The following is a 20,152-nucleotide window of genomic DNA, read 5'->3' as shown; positions in this document are numbered from 1 at the left end:
GAGAGAGAGAGAGAGAGAGAGAGAGAGAGAGAGAGAGAGAGCAATGACGGCCCTAAGTGAAGTGCTGTAGTTGATTAAACTGTTTTCATTTTTTACTTGAAATTTTTACTTATCAGGCCCTATCGAGAAGGCCAACGATTATGGCAGATGCCGCCTACGCAATACTCTGTAAACCCATGGACTTTACAGGAAATTTCTGCATTGATGAGGAGGTGCTTCGAAATGAGGGTAGGTCTATTCGATTTGGTACTATGAGCGCAATATAGTATGATTTTTTTTACAACACTAATCGACAATAACCTTACTACGCGACATTAGGAAACACACAAAATTGAAACCAAAACATAGTCACGTATTAGTTCCAACAATGAATAAGCTTAACTCACGAAATCTTTATATTCCTATCTTAGGTATCAGCGACTTTGAACAGTATTTATGCATCATCGATCAGGGATCGGAAGTACAACTGGACTTTTTCCTTCCTGAGAAATACTACAATGTTGACTCAAAGCTGTGAAAGTTCGTCATATAACCGCGTATTATCTATAAAACGCATAGTTTCTTTATTACTGCAAACAAAATCGCTCTAGATGCGATTATATTACGGGACGGGCAGCTGTGATATAATGCTTAATGTATCTATTTCTCTTCCAAATACACGTTGTATTGTTTATTGAAGGGTGATATTGATTCTTTTCACTATTTTACAGCGAAATAGAATAGAACACTCTTGCTACGAACACCTCGAAAATTTACTAGGTGACCGTATCTGCTGACGTTATCATCGGCAAGGATGTATTCGGATTAAGCGTTGGTCATCATCCCAACAGATTTGGCGTACCAGTAATATTTATTCATGGTCTTTACGTCACAGCATTCGTTACCCTTCGCGTTTCTGAAATGATAAGGTAGAGTTGAGTTAAGGGGAAAAGTAAAGAGGCTTTGGGGCTATTTTATGGTTTCATTTAGCCCACCAAGTGGGTCTTCGGTCCGACTTGGCTGTGCATATAACTTTGTACTTTGCATTGGAACTTAGCGGTTAACTCAGTGTCAGCCAAATATCTAAGATCACTTAACCTGAAGCTTACGGACGAACCATTTGGGCAATTCGATGTACAAAGCGCACTCAGTTGTGCCGATTGTGCATTTCATGACTATCTCATGGTGAAGGTACGCTAAATAGTACAAAGGAAAGGCCCTGATAAAAATTCATCTCATTACGACTGGGTATGTTTTTTTTTGTTTCCCCATATTGGTTAGTATATATTGCGAAAATAAGCTATCTATTATCATTGCATCGTGGATATTAGTATTGAAAAATCTAAGTATGCTGCCCTTTATGGAATAAATAGCACATGGAATACAGTCCATTAAGTAGCCAACAATGTGCTTAACTGAAAAAACCCAGAACTATCGCGTGTGCCGAAGGTATGCTTATTAGATGTTGTTCGATCGAGTAGTCAACAAGATATAACTGTACTTTGATAGTCTGACACGAATATTTATCTTTTGCATCGTTAGGTTCTTTCTTATGTGTTGCTAAAAACAGCAAGGGCCTAATTGGCCCAAGTGATGCTTCGAATTTGAAGAGCTATTGAAAAATATGAATATGTTCCATTCTTCATTTGCCTGATTATCTCAGTAATCTGAAAGTTTCAGAGTTAATATTAGATTTACGCTGAGGTAACAATAACAATTCAAGAACAGAACGATAATGGTTCGAACGTACCGTATAACATGCAATAGCATCGATCGTACTGTATCTATCCTTGGGCATCGCCTTATAGGATGCCTATCATACAAGAGTAAAATAATCGAATTAAGGCAGTGAGACAAAATCATGCCGAACATATGATAAGATAACCAAAAACAAGTTAATAGAATAAAGCACAGGATGAACGAATGGCTCGGTCAATCCAAGGGCTTAACTAAGGTAGGCTGATGGGTGGAGTGCGACGAGAAGAGCAAGGCGATGCAGCAGGGCGATAGAACGACTCGCGTTCAGATTTCGATCGAGAAGGTCTGAGCTTGCCTTTGGTTAGATCAGGTAAGATAACATAATAGCTTCAGTGATTATTACATTGTTCAAATTAAGACTTACTTATTTAGACAGAAGACTACTTCTTCTTCTAACTTAGGTGTTTATAGATCGAAGTGAATAGATGTTGTACACGGGTGATGCGTACACCTAGATGACTGAAAAGCTTCAAGAGAGTTTGGGAGACGCTGAGCGATTTTTGCTTCTATTTCGTAAATTACTTGGCTAAAAGCTAATATGCTTCTAGGTCTTCGGCACAGTGTCTCTGCGCTATTCCTCTCTAAGAAGATTTCTTATAGAACTGGAATTATCGACCACTGTAAGAGATTCTGATAAATGAAAATACGTCCAAAAGCGCAAATCGTAGATCCGCGCAACGTTTCCGATATAGATAACCATCGGCACTCTAGCTCCTGAAAAAAGAAATAAGGATGAACTGATTCATCCAAGCAGACGTCCTGCTAAACGATCATTTAGCTCCTACAATTTCCTTACAGTGTTATAATTATGATAGGAGGATATGCGACGAATGCAGATGCAGGATGTATTGTCTGATCCCAATGCCTATTTTTCGTTCATTGTATAAGGAAGTAAAGCTATTATAGCTGACGGCATGTTTTAATAGACACATATGCTGGTGAGCTACAGAAGCTTCGCTTGAGCATCGTAATGATTCTGTATGCGAGCTACAGTGTCTTTATGTTAATTTTTGAATTCCGCAAGTACATATTGTAAGCGATCGAACCAACCGTTCAAATCAGTCGAAATAATTAGATAGAAACGGTTGGGCCGAACGCTTCTGAAGACTCTTTCAAGCGTAGCTTGAAGCTGTTGAGGGAGGACTCGGTTTAAAGGTACGTCCTCCTTAGCGGTAGCTGCCTTGACGGTAACGAGTGTCTCGATTAGCTGCTCACGATAATCTTGAATAGTGTTCTGCAATGCAATATATATATTGAAATAGATGAAAACCATAGCGCCGTAATATGAGTGTGTGAGATTAATCGTTTTGTCCGTCCTACATACAGGTTTAAGGTCTAATGTTGCCTAGAACGAGATTTCTCTAACAAAGGAAAATGCGTACCTTTAGAAAAAAAATACGGGCATAATTACTCAGTTGAAGCAACATAAATATAATCGATTATGCACGGCTGCGGACACAAGCACAAGAACAAAAAATGGCGCCCCTCAGCCCTACGCCCAGATCATATCACTTTTGCTTATACTGCTGTGTTTCTTCGTTGCTTCTAGAACTATTACTTAGAGTATCTTTAAAATTTCGAATACATTTTTAGCAGTTCTTCATTCATCTAACGCCGCCGTGTCTATGGACCTAGCATATAGTTTCGTTCTACATGTTTCGGAAGTTTTCCTATATCTTCCGGTAAATGGACGTTTTAAAAAACCTCGTCATTAATGCGCTAACACCATGTTAGATTGCTACTTGAGAACGCACTCCAAATCGCCGTAGATCAAGATGCTGTTACATGATTTAAGACAGCTTGTTAAGCCGCAGGACCGAAAGGGCAGCAGCTGGCTGTTGTAAAAGGGCGCAGGCTATCAATATTATCCGTGAGTCTACTTCTCTTTTCCTCTTCGCTCAGGATCAGCGTCTTTTTTGACTGTACTAAGCATGGCACTATGTGTGAGGAAGGTGGTGGGCTAGCGGTGAGCTGATAAAAAGTACGATGCGTAACCATAAACGCCGAAGACTGATTAAGTTCTAACACATACATGAACTTCTATATATTCTACCCTCTCTAGACTCCCTAGACTCTTCCCTTAAATACACTTTGTTGCTACCTATCAAACTTATTTAATAAGTAATTTATTGCTCGAGTATTAGCAATATAATTTAATATAGTATAAAACGTTTAAATTGATTTCTGTCTTTTTAGGTGTTTTTCATCGGCTCTAGATGCTACTAGAAGCAAAGTCTTATGACGCTTCTCTGTATATTGATCGTAGCGTTAATAATATATGTGCAATGGACGCTCAGCCTGCCGCATAGCCATCCATCTAATATTGACTTCTTTTATCCCTTTTTGGCTGCAGTTACATATTTCTGTTGCGAGTCCTCTAAGTCGACCCGTCCTTTTGAATCTGTTCTGCACGAACAGGGGGGCCATTTTTCCTAGTGCAACGGCTCTTGTAGACTGCGACAAGCGGCACCGTGGGGCTCAGCACCCTCAGGCGTAACCTAGGTAAAGTCTGTGTGATGTGTGCGACGAGCAAAGGGTTTCCTAGATACCCCCAAAAGGGAGAGGGGGTCTCGGAGGAGAGGTCGCGCTGAGGGTCCATGGAGATCTCTCGAACTGCGCGTCGAGCTGTTGTCAAGCGAGGGCTGATATTCACATGGTTCAAACTAACGCCAGTGATTGCGGTTTCGGTCTAAGCCATAGAGCGGTGCTGGATCAGTGTAGTTGATTTCCATACTTCTTATCCTTTAGCCGGGTTTGCAATTGCCCTGTCGAAAGCAATTGATGTTTAAAGCGTTATTTGAGTAAATTAGGGTGATAGGTTACATTTGTGTTTCTTTGCCTGTGGGTCAACTGTTCACGTTCTCGGTGTATGAAACACTGTAGTAGCACACAAAGCTATCTTTTGTGGTAAAAGTTACGAATACGGAATTGTATGTAATTTACATATATCACGAAGATTTGTGGGTCTTGCTTAGTGATTGCAGTGCTTGCTTTGGCCTTAGCTAGAAGCAAATAGATATAGTTACAGCTGACAATTCGAAGAGAAAGTTTTGTGCAGTAATTTGGAAGGAATAAAAATCGAACTTTGAGTAGCAGATGACACACGGGTAATTTATATGTGCATAATATTGTTTTTAAATAAAAAACAATTTGGTGGTGCTACAATTATTAGTGGGTGGATACGCGTAACGGTGCTACTTCGCGTAACTGGACAAGAAGCGCTAAGCTAACTAAGGTAATTTATCGATTTTTGTTAAGTTTTTGTTTCATGCTAACATTCGTATTGCAGCGGAGAGTGGTAGGTATTTTTTTGTTTTCATAAAAATAATGCTGAAGTGTAAAAAACACGATTACGTCCATGCTTTTTTTCAGGCTTTATTTTTTGGATAGCTGCCATAGCGCATGGGTTTGGTTGGTCTAATTTTCTCTTAGTGGCTTAACCTAATGTACGGCAATATTTCAAGTTAAAGATTCATGCTGAGGGATGTTTCTTCCGCGTTCAATTAACCTATTAAGTATATTGCTGTAAAACACGCGGGCGATTTCAAATGTAAACGATTACGGGAACACTCAAGAAATTTGGGTTAAGCGAGTGTTCCCGTTACGAGGGTTACGTTACAATTAGACGTTCATTATGGATAGGCAACTAAGTAGTTTGTCTTTTTAGCTTGAACATTGACAAAAATGTTAGAATAGTGTTGAGTGTAAAATCTTTAGACCGACTGACTAAAGGTGCAAGAAGTAGGCAACAAATCAGATTCCAGAACAATTGAAAATGCTAGTGGAAGACGGGTTCTCTAATGCAACGATCGATATGAGCTTGCGATGTTGAGTAGCTGAGTCAGTTTTGTTCCCACACATTAAGATATTTCAATACGAAACGATTCCATAAACTTATGCATCGGAACGCGATTCTTGAAGTTTATATGTCTCTCATCTATGAATTGAAAGTTTGTACATATATATGATGCAAGGATTTCATGGCGATTACCACTCCACCTGCATAAAGCAAAGAGTAGCCTACCTATGAGCGCTAAGGCTTATTGGTCCTTTTTTCCAGAGTATCCGTACTATGGGGACATATTGGACGCCAGCTAACATCGTTCGGTTATTTTTCCAGTCTAACTTAGACCTTGTCTGAATTTGATCGGTTTAAACCCGGGCTCCGGATGTGAACTCGCGACAATTATTCTGTCACTGTGTTACACTATTTACGTTATGTTGCTATATCCATCGTAGATGTTTTGCGGAACATCTTAACTCCTACTATGACCCAGCAAAGGAAAATACAATGTTTGACTTTATAGAAAAAATATATTTTATTGAAGACTACATTGTATATCTATAATGTAGACCTCAAAAAACTACTCATTTATACGTTATATAAATTATTATGATTATGGAGAAAACCATTTATGAAGGCCACTTTTTCCCAATTTGCATAGGGTGAATGTGAAAGTTTCCATATGTTTTATAAAAGAATAAAACCTCCTTAGAACATTAACCAACAACATTGTTTTGGAGAGCCGTATTATATATAAGCATTTAATTAAAAAATTATTAACTCATTTATTCCAAATTGATACATATCTATTTAATCGTCCGATTCAAGTTGTCCCTTCAAAGTGACCCCCATCGGACGTAACACATTTTTGCCAACGTTTTTTCAGTTCCTCAAAAAAATATTTTTCAATAATCAGGTTATCGGGATAGCCCTCATTTCGATCAGCAATTTTTATTTCACTTTTCCTATCGTATTAAAACGCTTTTCTATGAGGTTTTTTTAGTTTCGAGAATAGGAAAAAATCGCAAGGAGCTAGATCTGGCCAATACGTTTATAGAAGTTACACAAACATCAAATTTTGTTTCAGAAATTGCTGTCCGAATAGTGAACAGTAAGCTAGTGCGTTGCTGAGATACAGGACCCAGAACTTGTCGTTCCGAAAATCTGGTCTTTTGCGTTGGACAGACTCGTGAACCCTTCTTAAAATTTTCTGATGGCATATCTTGACGACCCGTGAGTCCAACAGCGTGAACTCGTAATGAATCATTTACCGACGGTCGAAGAAAACTGTGAGGAACTCTTTAGTATTGAACCTCAATCGCATGACGTTCTTTGATCGGAGTTAATTTTGAACCAATACTTGAACAATTGTGCCTTTTTTTCGGTCGTAGCCGTTCGTCCACGTGTGATCATTCGTAATAACGTAACCAAGCAAGTTTGACACTTTTAGAAGTGCCATAAAGTTTCCCTGAAACAATTCTCCATGGGTGTTTATCTGTTAAACGTACAATTGTTTCAGGACAAACCGCGCCATGAACCTTCTGCCGCCTACACGGTCTGAGATGAACCACCTAAGATTTATACTTCCTTCGCTCGCACTCTTTATAGAGATTTGGCTGTTCCTTCCTTTACGCGCTCTTGTCTGTATCACAGGCGTTTCAGGACCAAAGACGTTTTGCCCTCAAAGAACTCTTACCTGTGTCGAAAACCTTCTTTCACTTTAGGTTTACTCAATATCTTGCTTCCTTACGTATTATGCAAGATACGGAGAGTATTTGTACGACTGATTTTATTTTGTACACAAAATCTAGTGCAGACTTATTGTCCTATAAAGCGAAAGTCGCAGAACGTCCTATATCCTACTGGAAAATTCTAGACTGCATCAGACAATTATAAAATTCTGTACGTGTCTTTTCACTAAAACAAATATGGATCAAAAGCGATCATCCACACTAATTCATTTTTCAGCAAAAGGTATATATATATATATGCCAGGGATTTCCGTTTTCCACCTTAGAAAAAACAACATTCTACGCGAATTCTATTTAAAAATAATTTGTATTCACCATCACTTCCCATAACCTTCTCAATTAAACTGTTATTACTTTTCTTTTTTCCCCATTTTCACCTCTGGTGTTAAAGATGTCGTCCAGCCAGATCCTGCGGTTCTGTTTACTGTCTATTACTAATTTAGTCTGCCGATTATCGAAAAAGGTGGACTCAAGGAAATGGTGGGTTCAAAAGAGCTTCCCATTCAGACTCTTCCTAGCAAATTTCATAATCTTCGCTATCTGTGGCCTGATATTGTTTCAGAGTAGTTTTAGCTTGATCATCTTAGTCTTCTGTTTGACGCCCTCGGTTCCTTAACGAGACTGGGCCATATAAGATCCTTATTGACTATCTTTTCAATCTTTCTTTAATAGGTATTTAGTTGGACCAAACAAAAATCGTGCTTTCTAAGACATTGTGTTCACTTATTAAATTATTCGGTTAAATTCGAGGCGTAGGTGTATCTGTTTAAACTACTCGTTGCTTTCTTTGCTTCCATCTATATAGAGACACCATTTCTCGTCACCCGTAACAATTTTATATAGAAATTCGTAATTGTGAGTACACCTCGTTCAGCGCTGTGTGAGATGTTGAGGGTTGGTAAAAAACCGTATTCTCTTATGCCTTTCACGCATTCTATGGCTCACCAACACTTCTAATTCTTGATTAAATATCTATACATCAAAGATGCCGCAACATGGTCCGGTATTGTAACTTGTATTTTCAGCCAACTATGAGGTGTCTATAATCCGAGACCCTCACTACGGATTTCGAACGGTGGGTCATACCCTGTAAATGTAAAATTTCAGCTCTGAGCTTAGTAAACTCTTCCGAGCAGTCTTGTCAGTTGTACAGGCCTTGATGTTCGCGGCACAGGTATCCTAGAAGGCCTTGACAGCTTTTAATCTCGATGGAACCTAAGGTGGAATAGGCACACCCCTTTCCTTAGAATCTCTGTATTTGGAGCCCGATATAAGCCCATAATAAATAATTTCCATAACCACCCGACACAGACAAGTTAAGTGTAGGAAATCTACTTTTTTCGGACTCAAGATAACATATTGCAACCCGAACAAGGCAATGACAACCGTTGCAGCCTAAGAAGAATAACCGTTGGAGCTTGTTTGGACGAACTGGCAGTTCATATTCTTCTCTCTAAAACGGCTGTTAATTTTTGTACCAAAGATCTAGATGTCCCAAAATTGGCTTTTTAATTTTTAAATTAAGTCTAAGTTCTTCTGAGGATCTATCAATTTAGCTCCCGAAAATCTCTCTCAAGTTTTTTAGAAACCTCGCGAAAGTTGTCACTAACGCAAACCATCCATTTCTGGTAAAGAAAAAAAGTTTTTATTGTGGTGGGGTTTCGCCTAGCATGGACAAATTGAGTAATAGGTCATTTATGCCTAAATCCTTAAAACGACGTAATTAACAACGTTCGCTATGACTGGTTTGTTGTTTTTAAAAAAGATCAGGCTTTCGTCTGGTTCTAGTAGTGGTGTACGAACGCATCCAACCTACGACGATTTGCCTGCCAAAATTTTCTCCAATCTATGAGATTTTGTGAGTAGCTGCAATGACTTCCAATGGAGTCCCTACTATAAAACTGATACGGTAGTGGGCTTATATATATTTGAATGAAATTTATCTCAATTGCATTCACCTATATTGTGTAGTGGGAGGCAAACTATTAACTAATTTATGGTATTGCAAGAAAAAGTGCAAACAAAAACATTATTTGAGCTTATCTATGATGAAGTTCACGGACATAAAAATATATTGGTTCAATTTGGACCACCCTTAGTGCGGTTATCGGTTCTCCGCCGCCAAGTGGGTAGCGAAGTGTGATAGATTACAAAATGTTTGTAACCTATTAAATATGCTAAGGTTTGCCTTAAAGTGCCACTTGAATATAGGCTCACAAAATAGGCTGGTTTAATCTGTTCCGTACTCGATAAGCGATATGAACCTGCGTCCCTTCAATGGCGTTAACGTGTACTCTTATAGAAGGTCAGTAATCTTCGGAAGAAAAATTTAAGGGGAACAAGATGTTAATAAAAATGGTTATAAACTCTGGGATTTTTAATTACAAAGCGTCTAAAAATGGGACCATCGATAATTTTGCCTTTTCTATTGCCATCATCTTCTGAACGTAAAGGTACCGTACACAAAAGACAGTTGTCTAGATGGCTTTGTAATTGCGTGGCTTTATTAGCAAAAGGCCTTATATCGTTAGCGATACGTAAAGAAACTCACGGCGATTAAAGGGCCTATGTAATATTGGCAACTGATGAATAAATTATGTAATTAAGAAGATATAATTGGAACTAAATCTCATCTCAAATCAGGCTATTTAATATGACTCGGAATTATTAATTTGTTCAATGTATTAGTTCATTTAGAAATGTTTATTCGAGTATTTTTTAAAACGCGAACGTTTTATATTTGATTATCTCTTGAAAGTGGGAAAAAAAAACAATCTTTGGGTTTTTATCCTACAGTACTACGACTGTCTGTGATGTACTTAGTTTTTATACCACACTTTTGACTTTACTCTAAAATTGACATAATAAGAAAGCTTCGATCTCGGTTTTGCAGTTCGTTCTGGTTTGTCTTCAGCTTTTTCTGTCCCTTACATTTCATATCTGGTCGACCACGTACTTAAGGAACAGCGTTTATTATCTGTTATTTGTCTTTGAGCGTTTTTTTTTCGAACTAAAAGATAACAGCACTCTTATAATTTGCGATGCGACTTGCGTGTGTGTGCCAGTATTAGCTCACTTGTTCAGAATCAACAAAGAGAGGCATATCACGAGAGCACGCCAGGTACACGTTACCAATAGCCGATTCCACAAAGACGTCCTGCCATCTGAAGAGGAGGCACATATTTAGATGATCAAGATTTTTTACTCGTGTCGCTAGTAGAAGCTCCTATCACACAGTACGCGTGTTGAACAAATCTTCGACTAGTTAGGTGAATGATTGGTCCCTTCACCATGGAAGACCTATTACGGAATTGTATGATAATCAAGGTGTACTGCTGGAGTATCTGAATCAAGCACCAGAACAATTAAGTAACAGAAGTACCAGATCAAATGGGTTAGACAGCTCAACGGAATAATGGAGCAGAGCAATGGAACGGCTCCGATAATGCAATATGCCGAATACTAAAGGAGGATAACGAAAAAATCACTTCACACATGGTTGTAACGGAATACCGGGGGTAGCCTAAAACACAAGGGTAAAAGAGCAACTGCAACGGGGTTAGATTCAGTACCCGGCTTCAGGCCAAGCAGGTCCGAACAAGGTTTACGTTAGAACGTTGAAAGGGTGCATTTTTTTATAATATTTTAGTAGAGATCTTAACGTATGAGCAGCGTTACTTGCATCAACGATACGATTAGTTCAGAAAATATTGTTGTTTTTCTATTTGATGGGCCATCATGACGAATCATCGAGTCCTAAAATATATATAGCAATAATGATTAGTCCAAAGAACATTTTCAGCGCTATTTGGTAGTATATAAACATCGTAAATGTTTAACAATGCGTTGCCTCGATTCTTTTTGTACCGGTTAAAGTATTATACATGCTCGTATTGTCGAAAACATTGGGATATGTCACATAGCAGAAGGTGAACTTCTATCGGTCGATCAGCGACTTTCACTGTTTAAGTGAGATAGTTTTCTGCTATAATTTAAGGATTTCAAAAATTAACTTTTAACTGTTAATTAACTGTTATTAAGATTGTTTTTATGATAAATGCTTATCGTACTTTTGCAAAATCTTAGACTATGAATGAATTGTTATTCTACATGGGGTGCCGCAGTAGTAATCAAATTGCACAGGGCATTTCTCCAAGTCCATGTTCCACAGTGGACTTGTTGCAAAGGTAGAGCAAGCAAAAACTCTGATCTCTCGTTTATTTGGATAAGCATTTGCACTTAACGAGATACGGGCAAGAAAGGTCAAAGTTAACGACGAGCCTGCCCTGATCCGTATGCAAGAAGCGAGCTTCATGAATGATGTGCCCAACCCTACCTACACATGAAGCCTGCTTTCTTATCCTAAACGCACTCTAGAAGCAGAAGAAGGAAATACGCGACTAAGTTCTTGAAGGCTTTACAAACAACTTATCTTAATTATTGTAAATGCGTTTTGTGTAAAAGTTTTAGCTCCTGGCGCCGTCGGTATAAACGAATACTTGTCTGAACGTTATAGTCTCGTTGAATTTCCTTTTGTATTGGCTGCAAGTTAAACTCGATCACAATCAAAGGCCTGGCCTTTTACTTGACAAATTGTCCAGAGAAAATGCTAATCATATCAGGGGGGGGGGGGGATTCGGTTGAAAGTGTTTTTTCCCTTTTCGGCAGTCCATAAGGGAAGAAGGTGTCCTAATAAAAAGTCTTTTTTTCACTCAAAAACAACTGCTGTCACTACTAACACAGCTGTCGTCAACAGTGGGCTGTGAAGAAGTAGTGTCAAAGCTGATAGCTAGCAAAGTTATTTGTCTGCGGTTGATGAGGATTGATATGGTGTAGGAATTAAAATAGCTATTCTGTTGTTGGTGACGAAGATACGTATGTAAAAACCACGAAACTGCTGGTACGCATTGAAGCGGCACAAAACGTCGATTACGATACCGTTAAGTAAAGGTATGGGACCATAGTATATATGTGAATGCGTATTAGGTACCTATTTGCTCAAGCGTTTACTCTGCGGCTTGCCTGTATTTTGTTAGCCGAAGACAAACATTAATAGGCTCAGTGAATAGGTGTAACCATGAGCTTAAGTGATTGAGGATAGAGGTAGCAGATAGTGTCCTTGCCTTAATCTTCTACGATGTAGCCGAAAAGAGTGAAAGAGTAGGACTCATGAACCGTAACACTGCCTTGCATTAACGTCCCTAATACTGTACAAATATATGAAATGGTACCAAAAGACGCATGCATCCGTTAGCTCGTAAGCGTCGCCTTCAGCTGTTAAACTGGATTTGAGCAACAGTCTCTCACATCTTATACTCGCGTTCGGCAAGAACTTATTTTTTGATTATTTTTCATTAACCGTTCACCCAATTCTAGCCAATTCGATCCCATGAATCGAGTGTGCGTTTGGTACACTAAAACAGGACATCCCACAGAATGTGCTGATCGTGACCGTGACGGAAAGATTGCATTTCTTAAGATCGAATAGCATGGAAATGGGAATCTGGAAGAAACGACGCGATGCAGGAAAGAGACAAAGATGCGAAGGGAACAAACATAATCCAGCGGAACAAAAATTAACCCTGTCTACTTTTGTTATAGAGCCGTATGCTTCTTGTTCAAACCTAACACTGCGGATAAAATCAACGAATGAATGAATGAATGATCGTGTCGTTTGAACGCTGCTTCGAACCTAATTTTATCGAACAGCCTCAGTATATGATTTAAAATGTCTATACATATAGAGTATGTGTTAGCCAAAGGAAAAATATATCAAACAGTACGATTAAAGTGATCGGCACTCCGATCGGCAGTAACTTGCAGATGTTCGTCATGACAAGGCTAAAACTATGTTCCGTCTTTATCATTTTCCTTTTGCCCAAATCTACCTATATTGATCCAAAGACATAATTCTTTCTAAGAAACGTCTACGATCGAACAAGTTTATTGTCTCTAGTTAATATCGTTCAAATTTAGATTGCCGAGTGAAGAAAAACACATTTTTTCCTTCCCATGCGTCCAGTTAGTGTAAATATGTGTTTGTCCACTATATATAGCGAGTTTGGTGCGCTACAATATCACACACAACCACATAGTGTCACTTATATCTGGTGCGAGACGACTGCATACTGTTACCCGCGTCTATGCATTGTAAAACAACTGCTCTTTATGTTTTTCTGTTAGATCCCTTTTACGACTTTGGCGACTCCCGTGCCCTCCTGTCCTCTGCGTGATGAGTCGGGTACAACTTTTACAAGCCTGAACATAGAGTCAGCATATGTAAAAATTGGCTTTTTGGAAACTACATTGGAGCTCTCTCGCAAGGTTTCCACGCAGGGCTTTTATGCTCTGAAGATGGCTGAGAATGTGTATTGAGCCCTTCAGGCCTGTTTCTAGCTTATAACGTCTTCCGCTTAATTTATCATCATACAAAAGCTTGTGGAGTACTAAACTCTGCGTAGAACAAAGTCGCTCAGTAAAATTGTTTTATTATTGACCATTATAGTAGCAACAAACTGCAAGTCTTGTTTGGATGCAAAGAAACATCCTACTACATACTATGTGCAAACTGTAATTATGATTATTGCAATAGTTTTTTTTTTTTCCACTCATGAGACGTACAACTATTTGTGGAGCTCTCTCGATAGAGCCTGATCGTACAATATCCTAGATCAATACATACACTGTAATTTTGTATTCGTACATGTTTTTTAACTTAGATCTCTGCCCAAGATAGAAAATTACGGACTCTCTCCTAAAGTACGCTCTCAAGTTGTTTTGCAAAACGCATGTTTACATAGCTTCCGTGGTAGAAGGCGGCTGACGAGTCGTAATGTACAAATCGACCGATCGCTAACTGCGAGTATTATCGCTGGTTTATTCATATCGTAATCGTAAACATTCTGCACGAAGACCTTAATCTTACATTGGCTTCTGCCTTTTGTGTACAATAAATTTAAATTATTGCCATTTGGCGTTTTATGATAGTCATAGACGCCCACCGGCCATGTCATGCGACTGCGGCAGATGCTTACGGGCAACCTGTTGACGTGGTCTACGTACAAGTTGCTCGAGGTTCTGGCCGTCTGTATGCAATAGCCTTTCCAATAAGCAGTTGGCCGAGGCCTTTTTTCAACAATGACTGGCGAAAATTCGTTCTAATAGGTGCTCTGTTTTCGGCCGTCCAGCACACTAGTGCCCTCTGTTATACGTCCCATCTACCATCCCCTGCGCAAGCTGTGAGATGTTGGCTTACTGAAATCTCTTCGTCGAGCTCGTTGACGCTATTGACAAGCAATGAATGAGCTGAATTCTATCTATCTACATATAAATTTGTTAGCAATATGTACCCTCGTCATCTTGTTCTGACCGCAGTTAGATCTCTAATATATTATGCTAGATACTATAGCATCTGTCCTAGCACTTAGGTGAAACTGATTTGAGATCGATCTCTAAAGACACAGTTATACACTATTAACTTTATAAGAGTAAGTATGAACTTCTTTCATGATGCTGTGAGGAAGCGCTATTGTCGCACCTATTCATGACCTCAATGAATCCGTCGATTTCCGATCACATTATTGACTAGGCATTTGGCGCGAAAACGGCAGAAAACCCAACAACAGTATATTCAACGTTATTAGGGCAAGGCGAATTAGGAACGTACGATTCTGTGCTCTGCGGCCGAAAGCGAATTATGCATGCATGCATGCATGCATGCATGCATGCATGCATACCGTAAGGGCACACAAATCCAACAGCTCACAACAGTAGCACTTGTGGGTGTCGCTAATCGACGCAGGCTACAGTGATTAAGTAATACCCTTAAAAAGATCACTGTACTTCATTCTCTGCACACTAACTTCGACGAAATACGTTTCTCCAACGTCTTTGTACAAATATATTTAATAGGTCTTTCAATATCCGTTGACTGCTAGTTGATAAGGGCAATCATACGAACTATACCTATAGGTATAGGTATATATATCAGATGCCAACAGTTTTGTCATGAGTTATTCTTTCAGAGGACAGGTTTGTTAGCCCTAGCTAGGGGGCATTTTATACGCAAATTGTTCAGATCTTATATCTGACTTACGTGTTCGGTTAGTTATCTATAACACTAGTTTGTAGATTTATTTATATATTTAGTAAAAATGAAACTAAGAAAGTGTCGATGCTAGCTTTATAAAATCAGCATAAATAATTACGTAATTGCGGGTATGGGGGTCAGCTAATCTTTACTCGACCGACAAATGCAGTAAAGACGCTGATTTCAATTTGGCTACAGTAGAATGAATGCCTCGCGTAGAAATTTGAATTGTGCGCTGTTTGCCTCTGGTCTATTATGAATTTTGTTATTCTCAAGAGAAAATGTAGTATAATCGTATGTAACGTAAAAGAGCCTATTGTATTGTCCTGGTTAAGGTTTCGATGTGTAAATCTTAACCGGAGAATTTCAACAAAGAAAAATCATTTAAATTGAGCGAATAGCCCGTACGTGCAACAGGTAGTGAATATTATTTTTAGGGTAATACCAAGATAACAATAGGCAACTTCTAGATCGTCCGTCTTGGGCGAAGTTCGGCCTGATAGCAAAATAAGCAACGGCCCAATAGCTACGAGAACGTTTTGTTAGTCAACGACTTTGAGAAGTGTACTTAAGAATATTGTTAATACGAAGTGATCTTCACTAAAAACCAGAAACGTTAATGGCCTGTCTCTCGTGAAGGAGCGATTCAATAACGACGGTACGAGCGTGAGCTCGTGTTGAAACATAACAGTTCAATTTCAACGGAACTCCAAGGGCGGCCGTATAAAATATAGCTCAGGTGTGTTTTTAATGTGTGTGAAGGTTCGAAAAGTCCACGTTGTGATTCTTTCGCCTACTACGAAATCACTTACCTATCGATCGGTGTTGAATGCAATCAAGCATACGACTGGTTCTGTCCTATGCTTATATGGACGTGTAGAATGGAGAATAATCTGAATAGCAATGCCGTAGCTGTTGCCCTTGTAGACTGCTAGCTTGAAGCTTGTAGCTTTGATAACAGGACAAAAAAAGGATCTGACTTGCCTGGGATCTACAGATCCTGCGGGGACTGTCTTCTCAGCAATGACGAGACGGTAGTATGGATGAGGTGAACGAATTGGCTAAAATTTCGAGTAGTATTAAGCTTATTAGAGTAGACAAAATGACCATGTTGCACAATGTCAAGGACACAACATCTGAGCCTCAGTTCTTTTTGTAGACAGGAATATTATCCATGAGCTCCGAGGTTTATACTATGGTTTTTCTTAAGGCCGTCAACGATAGGTGTGACGGCGCTAACTACATGCAGCCTTCATAGCTTTCGGAAGCTTTTTGTTTGTTGTTTGCCAGATCATGTTCTTAGGTCCAAGTACAATCATTGATGTTAGAACAAATCGATAATGTCTTTGTACAGAAAACTGCATTTCTATGAGCATCTATTTCTATGAACAACTTACACGTGTCAATCGTTGCTCACATGCCAAAATAACTATGTAAATTAAATGGCGATGACAGATGGAATTAGGCACAACAGGACAATTTATCCTCCATCGGTAGCTTATTTCGAATGTATCTATAAAAGCACGAAAAGTATATTTGTTTTAAATGTATAGCAAGCTATAATTCCATAGGTACCTTAGAACAACGGTCGAAAATATTGGGTAGCAGGCCGTATATAACTGACGATGGTCCCTTTGTGATGAACTAACAAGTATGATATTAGAATTGAGTTAGTCATACTTTGCACTTGATTAGCTTTTTGCTAAGAGATTTTACCTCTTCAATACCTCGAGTAGAAATCAAACGAAACAGAAAAGGTAAAAATTAATAGTTTATTGTTTGATCTAATAAAAACCAGACGGACGGACCATGTCTTTCCAGCTTCAGTCCACTTGATTCCTATAACGTCACAGTCGTCGAGGCTGTTCTATGAAGCCGCAAGATGATTAGAACACGGTAACAGCATTTCGGTAATTGGACAATGGGCAAGAGGTAGCAGAACGATAACAGCTCTAGTAACCCAAGCGAGTTATTTTAACTTGAATTAGGAACGTAACAGCCTAACGCTGAATAGCGCCTTACATTAACTTGCAAAGGTGCGAGAAAAAAAAGCTTGATGTTTGGTGTCTACAACAAAAAAAGAACCTACAACTTGAAATAGTCGTCCGATGTCATGGAGTAGAAGCGATAAGCTAGCATCATTTTTTTTTTTTAATAACAGCTAATTAATTTATATATGAAAAGAAATCAGTTTGGCTAGAGAAGTGTAGGAAAGGTTGTGGAAAGCGCAACAGTGAAGAAGTCACCTAGTTGCATAGATCTATCATTGCGAGATAGGCGCCGGATCTCCGAGATTGATGTTTCTATTCAAGTGACTGCATCATTTCAACAGCCTCTACTACACGTGCGTATCATCAGACTGACACCTGCCATCCGTAATCGATTGAAAAAAGTAACGTCTTAAACGTTCTGTACCTTTGAACCGAACAACTCTAGAGGCCCGTTTGTCATTTTTCGTATCTAGTAATTAACACCGATTTACTCTTCTTTCATTTGACTTAACTTAAATTTCTAATGAAATTATAGGATGACTATAAATTACTTCTTCTATTGATTACCATATCGGTTGGGGCTTATCGCAAATTTGGATCACGACGCTGATATCCCAAAAGTTCACGCATTGCCGTTACCGATCGTGATAATTTTGAAAGCACCTATGCAACTAGATATGCGTTTGAAAAGCCTGTGCCGTAACCGTTATCAGCACTGGTACGCAATGGAAGCCGGTTATTTTTTGCTTCTTCGGAGATTCGAGACTCTTTTCTAATAAGGAGTTATGTAGGCTTCTAGCACAGTTTCGTCAAAGTAACCGTACTCTAAGCCGTTCAAGCTACACTTTTTGCAAAGTCTAAACAAATAAGTAGACGTAAAAAATGGCCGGTTCCGGTCATTGAAATCCTTGTTTTCTAACTTGTACCTTCAAGAACTGTGCCTCGACTTAGCAAGCCTCCACGCTGCATTGGACACGCTATAATACGTTAGCCTATGAACGAGAATCGTGTGAATCTGTCATAGTATGAGCTAGACAGCGTTCGGTAGCAAATAGGAAAAGAAACAGGACACTTTCTGAACCATCTGCTTCTGTTGCCTCAAAACACAGGTTCTCTAATGTTTTATTGTCTCAGAAATACGCAAGTTTGAATGTCCGCAGTAAACCTTGCCTACGTCCCGCAACTTCCATCACCTACCTTTCTTGACAAGCGGAGCAGAGACCAACATGGCGTAAATCCCATTGTCCAATATAACGCTGTGTGAAGCTATTTTAACCATGCAGCCTCGTTAGGCGTAGCTTCTGGCGTCAAATTGTCTGATACGAGTGATGCGTCTACTAATGTTGCCGGAGTGAATCCCTTGTACGCTTCATACACATTTTTCTATAATAATATATCATTTATACGTATGCTTGAGCTCACGTTACTTTCCGACTTGGCTTACTGTTGCATTATCACATAAGGAACCCATTCTTAGTTTCCTCAGTCACGCCTCTCCCGTTCGGATTGGCCGCGACGAGCGTTGTGCCGTGACGCATGCTATAACAGGGTTGAAAAAGATGAGTCTAGTTGTAGTGAACGGACCTAGCATTCATTGGAGCCGGCATTTACGTAAGCTGGTAGGCACAGGCCTGAACGTCCAGCATCAAATTTCTGAACGGAAGCCCCTCTATTTCAGCTATTGCCAAATAACTGTATTACAATATGTAGTGCAGGGATACCTATACATAGATGTCACGTCGTCTAATACACTAAGGTTGACCTATTATGCAAAATGCCTGGACCAAATGGCCGTCTGGCCTGTGTGGTAACGAACAACGTCACGGACGCACAGTATTAGTCCTATTCTAACTATGAACACGGAACTATCAACTTATTTATCCGTTTGCAGTCCGCAACCTGGACGAAACATACATAGTATGCATTACCCAGTAGTATTGAGTTACTTTTCTCAGACAAGCCTAGAGCGCGTTCTAACCCTATTGACAGCGCTGCGCTCGAGCGCTGAACCCAGACCCGCTGTAGTCATCATATCATTTTCGTTTGCCCTTCCATTAGAGTTACCGCAAGCTGTTACCCGTTATTCTATTGTGATTATTCAGTTTTTTTGAAACAGAATTAACATTATTTTAATAATAGGTTTTTAGGTGAACTAACCAAGTAAATAATTGAAAGTCTTTTCAAAATTCTAGATCTTTTTCGCGAAATCGCTTTGTTGTTGAATTCCAATTCTATACTCCTTGTTAAAAACTCGGAAAATAAAATAATGTTTATGTTTACGTATTTCACAAACGCTCAGTCGTTGATAAAAAAGAAAACTACCCAAACGTCATCTTCTTTTCGGTTTACATTAGCATTTATGGATAAATATTTTTATTGTATTTTTAACATACATTTTAGCTACTCTAATAGGTATATCGTTTTCAACATAGTATTCTGCTGTCAGGCCAAGCTTGCTTAAAAAAAACCCAAAAATCCAGAATGATTGGCACACACTTACCAATATGATGATCATATCAAGGGGGTCAAAAATGATGTCCGCCATCTTTGATCACTGATTGTTTGCTTGTAAGTATCGTTTCAACGCGGTTTCTTTTTTGTGAAGCTCGTAATTTGTGATGAAGTAACGAAAACTTTTCGATACGGTACTTGCAAATTTCTGGCCACACGGAGTAAATAGGTTGGTGAAAAGATTGAAGAAGGTCCAGTACAAGTATACCCGTCTACGGGCGTGAGAAATTAAAGCTCGTCGTAATCTGAATAACTTGAACTTTATAATAGTAAAGTAAGTATATATATA

General features: G+C 39.1%; 2 protein-coding genes across 9 annotated transcripts in view; both read left to right on the top strand.

The window, feature by feature from the left end:
- The window catches only part of LOC111264384 (hydroxysteroid dehydrogenase-like protein 2), a 14,501-nt gene extending 13,817 nt beyond the window's left edge, over positions 1-684 (top strand). For all 5 annotated transcript variants that reach the window (XM_022840249.2, XM_022840251.2, XM_022840248.2 and 2 more), the window contains 2 exons: positions 117-228; positions 411-684. In XM_022840249.2, coding sequence (XP_022695984.1) covers positions 117-228; positions 411-517 — 219 coding nt within the window. In that variant the 3' untranslated portion in view covers positions 518-684. The remainder of the gene's footprint in view (positions 1-116; positions 229-410) is intronic.
- Positions 685-818: 134 nt separating this feature from the next.
- LOC111264382 (phosrestin-2) overlaps positions 819-20,152 on the top strand; it is an 88,864-nt gene continuing 69,530 nt past the window's right edge. For 3 of the 4 annotated variants that reach the window (XM_022840241.2, XM_022840247.2, XM_086970065.1), the window contains exon 1: positions 819-4,972. The gene's annotated coding sequence lies outside the window, so the exon portion shown is untranslated. The remainder of the gene's footprint in view (positions 4,973-20,152) is intronic. The other variant, XM_022840244.2, reaches the window with a different exon arrangement.

This window comes from Varroa jacobsoni, unplaced genomic scaffold (genome assembly GCF_002532875.2).
Source record: "Varroa jacobsoni isolate VJ856 unplaced genomic scaffold, vjacob_1.0 scaffold_852, whole genome shotgun sequence".
Taxonomy (NCBI): domain Eukaryota; kingdom Metazoa; phylum Arthropoda; class Arachnida; order Mesostigmata; family Varroidae; genus Varroa; species Varroa jacobsoni.
This window is presented reverse-complemented; position numbering and strand designations above follow the sequence as displayed.